Source organism: Plectrocnemia conspersa, unplaced genomic scaffold, assembly GCF_051122295.1.
Source record: "Plectrocnemia conspersa isolate PC_06_02 unplaced genomic scaffold, ASM5112229v1 ptg000012l, whole genome shotgun sequence".
Classification (NCBI taxonomy): Eukaryota; Metazoa; Arthropoda; class Insecta; order Trichoptera; family Polycentropodidae; genus Plectrocnemia; species Plectrocnemia conspersa.
In genome coordinates, this window is record NW_028277176.1 from 22642490 (window position 1) to 22655962 (window position 13473).

Sequence of the window (13473 nt, forward strand, 5' to 3'; positions counted from 1 at the left end):
GACTAATGGAAGAAAATGCGATACGAAATTTTCCGACAATTTTTATTTTAGTTTACTTTCGTACTTATACAAATATTTCAATTGATCTGAATTTATATCTTGATATACACATGTTTCGATTATAGTTATGAAACCATATAAAGTTATTTGTGCAGCAATTTGAGTCACATTCACGTAAAGCTGTGTATTTATTTTAATGAATACTAAGTCCTCTTATTCTTGTCTGCGTTTGAAGGATCTAGTCGTCTTCGAAGCGGTGTAACAGCGAGCTTGACCAGGCTTAACGTGAAGAGGGAAGCGGCTGATTTATGGATATTCAGCGGCTCAAATTGGTTCGAGCTCGTACTAAATCAGTAAATTTAAAGTTCTTGATTTGGGCGCTGTGTATCTGTTTTTATTATACACATGGTCCGCCTGAGTGGGGCTTAGTGCTCGCCCACTTTTTGCTGCCCCGACTAATTGTTAATATTGATAGTGTAATTGGATTCTTTTGTTGCATTTATATATTATTGCCTTTCTTTTGGGTATAATTGCGTGCATCCCTTTAAACTCCCACATTAGCAATCTATAGTATACAGTATTAATTTGTAAGTGATATTTGTTATAATTTGCATTTTTCGCTTGCAGAACCTGGAGGAGCGGGAAAAGAGGCACAACATGCACAAGGAGCAGTTGGCCCGCGAGCAGAGGTTTCTCCGCCGGAGGCTGGAGCAGTTGGAGCTGACCAGGGATCCGGGGGCGGCGCCGCGTCTCATGCGGACCAGGGACCACGGGGCGTCACGCCGCCTCCTCAGGAACAGGGATTACCATCTGCAGACGGCCCCGGCGCCGCCTACGCCCTCGGTGTTGCTATCGCACACGGACCACTTGCTTTCGCGTCGGTCACTCTCCGAGTGCTCATCGGCGTCGGCCTCCAGTGGCACGGCGAGCCGTTGCGACCTGCCCGACAGCGAGCCGGCTTCCATCTCCGAGTCCGGTCAGTACCAGTGTCTATTCCATTTGTTATTTTCCACATTCAAAAATCTCATTGTTTTTGTGCCACGGTATCTTTCGTAGTACACGACCCCAATACCAGCTATTTTTAAAATTCAAAAAATATATCTGTCAAGTATTAACGACTTGCAAGGATTCTTATAACAAATATAGAAGTGTTAAAATTGTCACAACAAAACAATATTGAATTATTTTTTGATTTATTAGCAAACTAATATTTTTATACAAAGTGAAAAATACATAATTTCGGCATTTTTTGCATGTCACCCCATCGTCTAACGCGTGAAATTTGGTCGAAAATTATCATATTACAAAGGTGCGATCCGGAGACACCCCTAAAAATAGTCTTAATCGAGTTTTACACCAATTATCATTTGCTATTAAAAATTACGTTTCATATATTACAAAGACGTTAGTGGCTAGTGGTAACCATAGCGATGTTGAAAAGAAGCACATTATTATTTTTAAAACAGCTATTCAAGCGCTAACAATCGTAAAGGTTTCTCCATAGATGACTACCTATATACCTAAATAGTATTGTAATATTATTTCATAACGTAAGTAGCAGATTTTATAAGTGCCCCCCCGTACGTGATCTTGATATTACGGTCGCATAGCTACTGAGCCCCGTATGTGTCGCGTGGCATTAGAACGGTTAATTATTTATCTACTGCATGTGAGGCATTATGATTGATTAATGCAATGCTAGAGTTCAGACGATGAAGAAAGAGGCTACGACTTAAATGGACTGTGAGTTACTGTGCAAATTTACCCTCAATGCCAATTTTGTACATGTACATGTGACCTTAGTAACCTCTTTCTTTTCATTTGACCTACATGCAATGCAAATACCGGTAAATTTACGTTTTATACTCGTGCCAAAACTTTTGTTAGCAAAGGAAAACCATCCCCATAAACTTCTCAAATGTGTGTCGATTTCTTTTACGATCTTCTCTCTTTTGTCGCGGTACTCCAATTGTATTTGTTGGGGTTTTTACTCGATGCCAAGTCTTTAACTATGTGGCTTCTTTGATGTAAGAAAACCGAGTTGTATAACAACAATTTCATTTACTCCATCCGGTGGCTTTTTGTGGACACGTTTTCGGTATTAGAGGCCTCATAATTACGGGAGCTCTACCTCGAACGGCCTTCTCTCCTGCCTCTCAGGTCCTTGCTCTCTCTTTGTGCGTTTATTCTGTATCGACTCGTCCAAGGCCGATACGGAAACTCTTTTTTTCATTCCAGTTCGAACGCGAATATAATCGCGCATATACCTAAGACGTAAACGGTCCAATTAACGCAACGCGATTGTTCTCGGAATCTCGTCAATCTCTCATCTCGGCTGCTATTTTATTTACATTATTCTCTCGCTTAGATGCGATAAATCTGTGTAGTACGACTCGCAGAGCGTGACCTTTACGTCGCTCGCGATCAGAGGCGCGGTTGCCGCTCCGACTGGTACGCGTGGAAAGGGTTAAACATCCCTATGCCATATCGTGTCTCACCACGTGTACTAATTACGACTGCTTTGTATCAAACTCAGTAATGATAGCGCAATTAATTCTCCCTTTCGAGCTTAAAACTACATCAAATTTCATTGAACTCCATTAAATCAATATGTTAAAGCAGCGCCGTATTCGTAATCACACAGTCGAACGATTTTCGAAAACACCAATATTTACTTGAGCAGCAGTGTAAACATCGCAGCGAATCGAACGGTCTGAAAGCTAGCTTCAAGAAAACTCATATTTTTAACTCTATAGTCACAACCGCGTGCAAAATAAAATGTTTTGCAGTACATATTACGTCGTTTCTATAACATAATACTATTAATTATTTAACGAGAAGCCTGTTTTAATAGTGAATAGATTACAACACTAATTGCAAACGTCGACCACAGTCGGATTGAGGATATCTTTTGAAATCGAAGTATTTGATCAGAAATACGAAGCTTTGAATATATAGGAACGCTTTCACTGATCCAATGGCTAATAAATAGCAAGTTGTTTCATACGAAGTGGTCGATTTTGATCACACGAAATATAAATTCTAATAATTTGCGCAACGTTTTTCTTCCAACGCAACGGGAGAAAAACGTTGGCTATATGAAGGTGAAATTTGAAAGTAACATGTGAATCATGATCTCAAAACTGTGTAGCTTTATTAGAATTAGAGTATCAATTTATCTTTTCTTGATAGCATTGCCCATTTTTTTTAGCTTTAACAATGTCTCTATTGTCAGGGAATGAAAATTATGTACTATATACTTTCTGGATCTTATGATGAGCTTTGTCAGACGCAATTCAGCCTTTTTTAATTTGAAAAAACATTTATTGATTTAAAAATTTGCATTATAATTATATATAAATCATAAAAATATTGATACGTAAGAATGCGCTAATTCTAGACAGAATCTGAGCCTTTTCTCCGCGGTTGTAGCTCTATAGGATTGTCTCTGAGGGCGCCGCGCCGATAGGAATAATTCTTCAGAAGATATTGTTTGCCCTTGTCTCATGAGGCAAGGGCAAAGCCCCGGCGCCAGGCCCGAGGGCGTGGGTGCTCTGTGCCGAATGTAATTTGAATGTGTAATATCTGATATTTAGAGGAGGAAATAGTTTTTATATGGGCACTGAAATCTATCGGCAATGCTTTATCTTGTTTTGAGAAACGGCTTGCTGTCAAAAACGGTCGCCACAATACTATTATTTAAAAATAATGATATATAACCATCACAAGGTTAAGAACATATTTATAATATTTCGGAATTTTGTATTTAAAAATCGTATGTTAAATGAAACACTTGTTAGTTAGGTGTAATATTTTTGTTCCAACGTTTTTTAGTTCTCAGAAAAGTTCTCGAATTCTTGAATTTATTTTAATTAAACACCTCGTCGTTTTCTGCTTAACCTCTTTCACGTATACAAAACCTTTTATTTAATCTCGTTATTGATATAGAAATTTAAAATAAATGGGAATATTATTGCTGTTGTAAATATGGTAATTTCTTGTCATATCGTAGTAGCCATTTTCCGCTAAAAATATCAAGGTACAATTACCACAATATTTATCTATCAATCTCACTTAACCCTTTTAATGCCAGATGATTTTGTCTTATATATGCGAAAACTGCCAAGCGTTTTTTATTCATTCTCTTTTCATTCTATTATTTTTAAATTATTACTTTCAAGATAAATATTGCACTAACAAAGTTTAACAACGCAGGTAGTCAAATTTTGCCCCGTGGTATCAACGCACATTGTGGGTTTATTTTGTTATATTATTATCTTTAAGTTATGTATAAGTCGTGGTCAAGCTAAAAGCCGGTAAACAAGCAGCTGCATAAAAAATAATGATGAAAAAAATAATTTGTAATTGCTGAAATTCGATAAATTACTCATTTCCGAGTTAATATTATCCTATTGTGGTCTCTTTATCAATGGCTAGTATTTTTTTTTATTAATTTTATACCTGTGTATATGACACTCTCTAAGGCCGGTTTCACACGTGCCGGATGGATTTGCCCGGCGCCGTGTAGTGGGGGTGGTGTTGTATGGGCAGCGTCGGGCCGGCGCCGGGTAGATTTGTCCGGCACGTCTGAAATGATAGGTACTAGCCCATACAACACCATCCCCCACTACACGGCGCCGGCCCGGTGCCGGGCAAATCCACCCGGCACGTGTGAAACCGGCCTAAGAGCTGATGAAGCTCAGAAATTGAATTTTTTGCTTTCGAAGACTCTTTTTATATCCGTCTTTTGCGATTCCGATTCTGTAATAACATCGGGTGTATTTATATTATATAAGTTTATTTTAACCCATTTTTATGATATGTCGTTGTTTGTGAAGTGGTGGTATATTGTTAGTCTTAGTCCTCACGAGGACTCTTCACACATGTTGAAAAAGGTTTGGGGTCGCGCTCCATCCATAATTAACCCACTGATGGTGAAATTGTTCTGAAGATGTGCATTATTAGATATACATTGCTATGTTTATTTAATATAAACTTTAATGGTCAATTAATGGACAGTGAGAATATTTTTGTAAATTTTATTTAAAATATAATAGTCGGTAAATATCTTTCTCTCCCCCTGCTAAATTGTGTAGTGATTCAATAGAAACTCGCTTATTTGCTACGATAAAGATCGGCTAATCCGATATTAAAAAATATATTTAGTGAACATTTTTTGTTATATATTGCTCAACCTACCTAACTTATCGCTTTATGTTGGTGCGCCCAGCGAACGTACTTACCTCCCCAGGATTTTCGCGTAGCACCTTCGAGCGATCGTAAACAACCGACGCCGGGCTTAAAAGCTAACGCCTTATTGCGCTTTAGACTCTGGTCGATCCGAAATTTTAAGACGAGATTATGTACATGGCGCACGTGTAATTTCGCTCCGTTTAACGCCACCCCCGACCCCTACGGAGCCGCCCCGCTATCCCGTCCATCGTCAGATTCGCGTATTTATAACACGGGCGCCGGGTGGATTATATTGTTTTTATTTCGGAAAACGTTTTATTTTCGACCGAGTTAAGGTCCCGACGCGACGTCGGTCCTCCCTTATTCGCTTCCCGGGGCGCGCGACATTAGCCATTCGGAGGACGTTCGGTGTATAATGTCGGTACGTGATTCGGGAGCGAAACTCCCTCGGTCCGCTCCGTTTTTCTGTTACACAAATACATATTTCGCCGACGACGCCGTTAAACGCGTTAACGGCGTTTTCAATACAAATCGCTGAGCGTTATTTAAGCGGGGCTTTCTCTTTTATCTTCCTTTTTTCCTTTAGGGTGTGTGCCGAAAATGTATATAGTTCGGCGCACTTTATAACTTATTTTATTGTGTGAAGGTGAATTTCATACTAAATGTACTATATATATTTATAATACATACGTGCATTTATATACATAGACGAAGAGCAAATGAACGGCTATGAGATTAGTCTTTGAACTTCGGAAATAGATGCAAGTCTAATGGAGCTAGATCTGATAAATATGGAAGATTAGTTAATTAGCCATATCTGACGTGAATTTCTGATTGAGCAAATGGGAGAATATCAAAATTCCGCCTAACCTTTTTTCTATCGTCTAAGGAGCCAATTATAATTGATTGAACTTCAACGTAAAGTATTCCATACATTTATTTTATAAAAACCATTCTGCTCTCCTTCAGTGGTGCAGTATTATACATGGTTATTGGGATGATTTTTGGCCTGATTCGTATCTATTATAGTTTCTAGACTATTGAATTTTTTCGCAGACCAACATACTTAATAGTTTTTACTTGAGTAGGGCCCATAATTTGTTATATACTTGTGTCGTATACCTTTGTTTTAACTATTTTTAAGTGGTGTAAGACGCAGGTGGAAGCTAGTGAGAATTTTATTAGATTATATTACATATTGCGACAGACTATGATGGGCGAGAAATTTTCTCTGAACAGTGGGAGAGAAGTTGGCGCGTGGATGTTGTCGTAAATGTGTTGTTGCAAATTAACATTTGACACTTTTGACAGCTGTCTGATTTACAGTACTGCTAACACATGAAACTCGAATTGAATCACCTGTATATGCGAGTGCGTAAACAAAAGAACTACTTTGCTTAATAAAATCGTTTCAGATATCCCTTATAACATCTAGACTTCTTTTGCTGATTATTTTTTTTTTTGAAATGTTACGATAACTCGTAGATATATATTATTGTATATGAGGTTGTCTTCTCACTGCGATCCCACCTATATACGCATCCCTGCGAGTATTTGCACGTTGTAGTGCGACATGCCAACATCTAATGGTGATATGTCGCACCGCAACTGAAATTCCGCGAACACCTCGATGAACGAACTATATGTTCGTTCATCGAATACTCGTCGCCAGACTAACCGCCGGTTTAGCATTAAACAACGGTAATGACATCATAACCATTACTCGTCGTAATTACGCTTCGTATACATCTGTGAGGCCTCTCGCATCCGACGGACCATCGCCGTCCTTTGTTCTCGTCGCTGAAGTAGTAGTATTAGTAGTAGTCTCGTTTCAAACTATTTACACGTGTTGTAGCGGTTAGATGGATACGTGGCGAGTTTACCACTTACCACTACTGGCTGCCATCGAGCCGCATTGAGAACTATGTGCGAGCACTTGTCGTTTTGTAAAGGAGCCGTTTTGTCTCGACGCCCCCGTCGTAGAATGTATCTATTGTTCTCGGCAAAAATCGCGATAAATCGAGCCTATATATATATATAGGTATATCTAGCTCGTCCATTATCTCTAATTAACATCGCACGCTCCCATACCTAAGTATTTGCAAAGAGAATGGAAAATAATATCAGTCGGGGAAAACTGTCGCTTTAAATAAATAGCTTACTTAACGATGCGTTTTGATTAATCGTCCGTTTAAATTTGGTTTAAGAAACCTTTCCGCCCTTAATAAATCTCACTCGATTCGAAGCTTGTAGTCTCGAAATTGTGATTTGCCCGTGTATTTGTATCCTGTTTTTTTCTCTCTGCAATACCTGAGCGAACGTCTCTCACTCGCTGGCAATTTTTCATGTCCTTCGAACGGCGCAATCCGCCCACCGCCACTTTGTGAGCGTTTATATAATCAAATCGTGCACGTGTCCAGTTTTCCAATACGAACGCATCTCGTTCGTGTATTTGTGTTATAGATGAATTTTATTGTATTTTTCGGTCCGATGCCCTCAGAGATACGACCGTGTTAATTCGGGCCATAATGCGAGATCAGCCCTTTCGTATAATTTGCGCTTTTAATTAGAAATAGCTCTGTTCTTTGTCGATGTGTATGTAGGACGACCGTTCGCGATAATTAGCCTACCCGAGGTCTAATTAAACGTTTACCTTTTTCGTTCGCAATTCGCAGACATAAGATTTGTTATGACAATTTATTGTATTTATGTCGCATTTTATGTAATATTTTAGTCGACATAATAATTTGAAGTTAATGGTCTTAAATAGTGCAGCGTGGTGTTCCATTATCAATAGTCGCTGATTTTCAATACCTGTATTTATAGCGTAAAAACTGATTGCTAAACTTTGTCCGAAATCACCGACGTATTATACGTTGAACCCTTTGAGACTTTTCCGTTCTGATTTTCGCTATGTGAATAGCGTTCTATTGACTAAAAAGGTTTTTTTTCTCGCACAACTAAAAACTGTTATTACTAAGAACTATGACGGTATCCCCGGGTGCGTCGAAACTGGCGTCTTCGTGCGCGCACATATATTCGAATCCCGGTTCGCATGAATGACAATTCGGATTTATTTTATTTACCCTCGGTCTTTTTTTCCGGCAGCCGGGAAAACCTCTCGCTACGTCCCGCTCGCTCGGCACACGCGCACACGGCGAAATCGGAACAAAGAAAAGAGAGCATAATTCAATTGTCGGTTTGAATAAGGGGGATTTGCGGAAGATGGCCGGCAATATTTATCGCGAGACAAAGGAAAGGGCTTTATTTTAAACGTCTTCTTTGTCGACCGCCGAAAGTATCCGGCCTGCTACGTGGCGAGCCCTTTGAATAATGGAATATGGATTGATGTACGAAGGCGATATTCCATTCTTTATATACGAGGGATGTTTGAAAAATAAATTTCTTTCTATATATGACTATGGGCAGGCGAAGTGGTGTGAATTTTCTAGTAGAAAGAAGTGACGTACATTATGATAAAAGGCCATACGTTGTCACTGATGAACTCGTCCAAAAAAATAAAGAAGAATTGCGTTGATAGGCTTTCAACGCTTTTAGTGCCAAGCGAAATTAGGCGATGTGTGCTAAGTATGGCGACAATTTATTTTTGTCAATTTTTATGAATATATTTAAAAAAAATATTTGTGATTTTTTTTGTATGAACTTCTATTATAGGAACAAAATAAAATTTTATTTTTACAAATAAGTACCCAAAATTAATTCATAATTTAAAAAAAAATACGGACACCCGCATCCTAGCGGCATTCATGTCGTCGTTCGTAAATAAAGTCCAGCGTTCTTATGGAATTCAAACGGTTAATGGTCCATGTCAAAAAATATAACGAATTGTTCTCTATGTAAAGATTAATCAGAAAATTTTCACGCATTGGGTGTAGAAAAAGAGAGCAGGCAATCAATCCCAAGCTCATCAAATGCATTGAAGGTCCACAGCAGAGTCTCCAATTCGAGTAATCGAGTACTCGATACTCGAGTATACTTGTCTATTTTTCAAGTACTTAATAATCGAGTATTTTGAAAATTACTCGATTAATACTCGAAATTAAAAAAAATTGAAATATTTCAGAAACAAAATTAACTTTAACTCGGTCCGGTAAAGGTTAACGTCTTGCTTTTATTTGGCGTTTATGCCCGAAGTCCCGAGTTAGAGCGGTTACTATCAGGTATAATTTTTTCATAGTTCCATAGTTGCATAGTTCCGGTCGTCGGCTATGTTAGTGGGTACGACGGAGAAATTTCTTTTGTGTTTTCTGTCCGACAGTCCCGACTTATCTAATTTATGGCAATGAACAATATGAAATATCAAAAAAAAAAAAATTAGGTTTTATGACTATGCAGTTGTAGCGTAAAGTGTTGTAAATTGTTTATACTGATCCCTCAGCTTAAAATATAAATCAAAACAATTGTGTGTTTTAAAGGCATTTAAAGTAGAGTCAGTTCTTTGCGAACCGTTTAGCTCTAGAGTGAAAGGGATTCACACAAATACATCTTCGAAGGATATAGATTTAAATTCTTCGCATTAATCAGAAGGAGTAGAAAATTGTATATTGTTAAGAAAAAAAATCTATTCAAGAAGAATTACAAAATGCTATTTTGTCAATAGTCGAATGAAATAAGAGAAAAGCAGAGAAGGGTATGAAAGAAGAGAACATAAAAAGAGAGTTCAAAAAATGTTATATCTATAAAAAGCGAACAGATAAATTAGAAGCCTTATCCAACGCGTTAATGACAGTAAGACCAACATCAACAGCAACGGAAAGGGTTTTTTCCACAACGGGAATAATAAAACCAAAGGTTCGCAGTAATATTAAATTCGAGACACATTTTGCATTATTGTTTTTAAAAAGTATGTTCTTGAAGTTAAAATAATTGTTAAAATTAACATACTAAGTATTTTATTTATTTATTTATATGTGCACAAATTTGAATAATAGCTATTTTGGTACATTTGGTAAATACTCGAAAGTACTCGAGTACTCGAGTATTTTAAAATTTTAATATTCGATACTCGAGTAGTTGATGGTTCGAGTAATTGGAGACTCTAGTCCACAGTGACCATTGAAAAATAAAATGCTTCCATAGATTATATCTTAACAGGCTAGACTTTAAATTAACTTTTGGTTCTCAACAATTCTTGTTTTTATAAGAACCAGAGACCAGAGATACCATTTTAAAATGATTTTTTTGAATGGCTTATGAAATGGGAAATAATGTTGCATTGCGATTATTATGGAAAATTGATAAAATTTCTTAAAGAAAAAAATATATTTTAATATTTTAAACTGTTTACCTAATAAATAAAACGATATACTAATGATGGAAATGTGTGCGCCCATGTGAAATAGTGACTCACGTGATATCTCACACGAAGAAGTCGCAAAAGTGAGAGCTAATTTGTTGAATTGCCTTTTGCAACATTGATGCAATATAGGGTTGCATATTGAATTACGTAGAAAATAATCTCTTTTCATGTGTAGACTGTTTTTAAATATTAAACTAATTTTTAATCGTCTCATTATTTTTGTCTGTAGTTTAAAAAATATGATATGCAATGCATATAAGAGTAGATAAAATCAAAGTTATAGTATAGTAATGATGTAAGTACATGATTATTAATAATTTTGGGTCATCATGCTGTGCCTATTATATAAACGAACCTAATGATTTAATTCTTAATAATTTGGGTCACTCATGTTGAGTACGTTTGTAATATACTGGACTGAAATGATACATCTCCGCCGATTATCCATTCGCTCCAATTCCAATCAAAAGCAACCTTGTTTTTCCATTAGTGTGTCACGTGGCACTTTTGTTATATACTACGTATACCAAGCATCGAGCATCAAAGAACTCGGTTTCTTAATCGTATGCCATCATAATATAGTGTGAAGTATATAATTTGGCTACTATTACTACTACTCCGTATGCGTAATGCGGTTTTAATGTTTGCGGCGAATTCGCTATATTTCCTATTCTCGCATTGTGTGGTCGTTGAACTGTTTATATTTCACGTTCAACGCCCTTTTACGCGTTTTTCCGGAAGTGGAACTACTCTTCTCAAAATGATTTTTTGCAATTTTCGATTGCTCTTTTCGCGTTGTTAGCAGCCGACCATCGCCCACGTACTCAAACTGAGTGGATCTGTTTGCCCGTTACGCAAGCGACCTCGACCGTAAACTTGATCTTGGCCTTGACTACTAAATTAATCGCGGTTATTACGCCACACGGAACACGCTGCTACTACTGTTACTGATTTATGTGTGTTGAAGTCAATCTCTCCCTTAGACATTTCAATCTCATAGACCACAAGGCAACAAACAACATTTTTTTTAGCATTTGCAAGGTTTTAAAGAACAGATGTGTTATTATAAAATCGGGTTTTGATGCAGAGTGGCGTGACATTAGTTAGGCACCGTTGAAGTTGCAAAAGTTGTAAATAAGTCTCTCTGGTCTCTGATTATTGCTCGCGGCGCTGGTTAGAGTCGATCGCTCTCTCTGCTCTATTTAGGTGACAATGTGAGCAGTTTTAAAGTATTTTATACGTTTTATTTGCTTAGACCAGTGGTCATCAAATTATTTTGATTGTTTTACGCCTGAATATATACAGCTATGGCCAATTGAAAGTTTCATAGACAATATTTCACGAATTCTATTATTAAAATGTATTCTTGCCTCAAAACTTGTTCTTTTGTATTTTTTTATGGTCAAGTGCATCTGCGGTAATAATTTATAAGATTTTTTAAGTTTTAAAGCCGTTAGCCTTGGTTATGTAAAGACAAACCCAGAATCATGGAGAGATCTAAACAAATTTCGATCATGGTAAAATCTAAAATAATTGCATATCTCGAAGAAACTGTTTCAATTTTAGAGATAGCGCAAAGAGGGTTTAGTGGTCCTTCTATTCAAAATTTTTTTTAAAAATATCGCGAAACAGGAATTCTTATCCCTGCACTACACTCTCTGTAAGTTGTCCGAAGCGAAGTTACAACTGAAGCCGGCCGAGAACACTGCCGCAAATTTCCTATGGCGTCCGGACGGCAGCTTCTGTCTCGTACAGGCGGCATATTTGCGCGCGATCGTAAAATGTGCCAAATAATCGCAATTTTTAAATTGTCATATTATTAAAATTACGCTACTGATAATTATAAAAGTTTGTGTGGGCACTCACCAATACAATATCAGTGAAAACTTTTCGGTCGTAAATATTCAATTTACGCAAAATCTTTGTCGGCTTTTGCAAAATGCCATAAGACATAAAAATTATACTTCAGAATACGAACACTCATCTGTGACTATCCTAGAATTTGTCGCCATCGATTCTAAATAAGAATTCGTTATGGTGTGACATTTATATAAACCGATCTAGGAAAATACATAAGGATATTCGAAACGATTTTTTTAACAAAATCAAGTACCACTAATTATTTTTTAATTATTTAATTTTATATGAAAAAAAATATAATAACAATATCTGTTAGAAGAATATACTATCAAAAATATAATTAATCCCTTTTGGTGCTCTAAAATATTCAAAGATCTCAGTAGGAGTCGAAGTCCCCGATAAGCATGTGGTATTATAACTTGGCCACGTGACCACGATGCAGCGCTCGACATGCGTATTGACCATAGGACGCCTACGCGCATACTGAAATTTAATTGAGTTACTCGTTCTATCTCAGTTTGCGAAACACCATATCATTATTTCTCTCACTCTCGTCACTTAACACGTGAGAGAGCTAAAGGGGAAGTATCTCACCGCTCGCGCTCGAAAGAGCAGCTCCGACTTGGTCCTTTTGCCGACAATGTTCGGAAACGCTTGAAGCTGGACAAGTCGACTGAATTACCCCCACTTTACCTCCCGTTCTGGGTAACCTCGGACAGCTTCCGAGAGATTTTAGAGCGGACAGCACCGAACTCGACCGAAGTAACTCACTATATTCTCCGTCCTTGGCCAACCTTGACCAACTCCCAGAGAGTGTAGTGCAGGCATTACGATAACACTCGTGTTTTTGTTACTCAAAACACATTTGTTCGATTGTCGCTTTCTACTGGGCTTATTTTACTTGAATAATTGTAATCTCAATTCAAATAACGTTTATTGATTGAACGTGCAGTAAGAAATTTCTATATTAAAATATAATAGTAATGAAATATTTAACGATTGTGTGGCATTGAAAAAAATGGGCGACGTATTAGTTTCAAGTGCTTTAAGTTTAGTACCCCCTGCCACGCTTCAGGCGGCTTGTCCCTCGGGTCGGCCCT

General features: G+C 37.5%; 1 protein-coding gene across 4 annotated transcripts in view; it reads left to right on the forward strand.

Moving 5' to 3' along the window:
- Positions 1 to 13473, forward strand: part of LOC148228628 (max dimerization protein 3-like) — a 182375-nt gene that overhangs the window by 156290 nt on the left and 12612 nt on the right. For 3 of the 4 annotated variants that reach the window (XM_088199003.1, XM_088199004.1, XM_088199005.1), the window contains exon 4: positions 628 to 976. In XM_088199003.1, the coding sequence (XP_088055129.1) occupies positions 628 to 976 (349 nt within the window). Of the gene's footprint in view, positions 1 to 627; positions 4485 to 4687; positions 8717 to 13473 lie in introns of those variants that run through there. The other variant, XR_015811533.1, reaches the window with a different exon arrangement.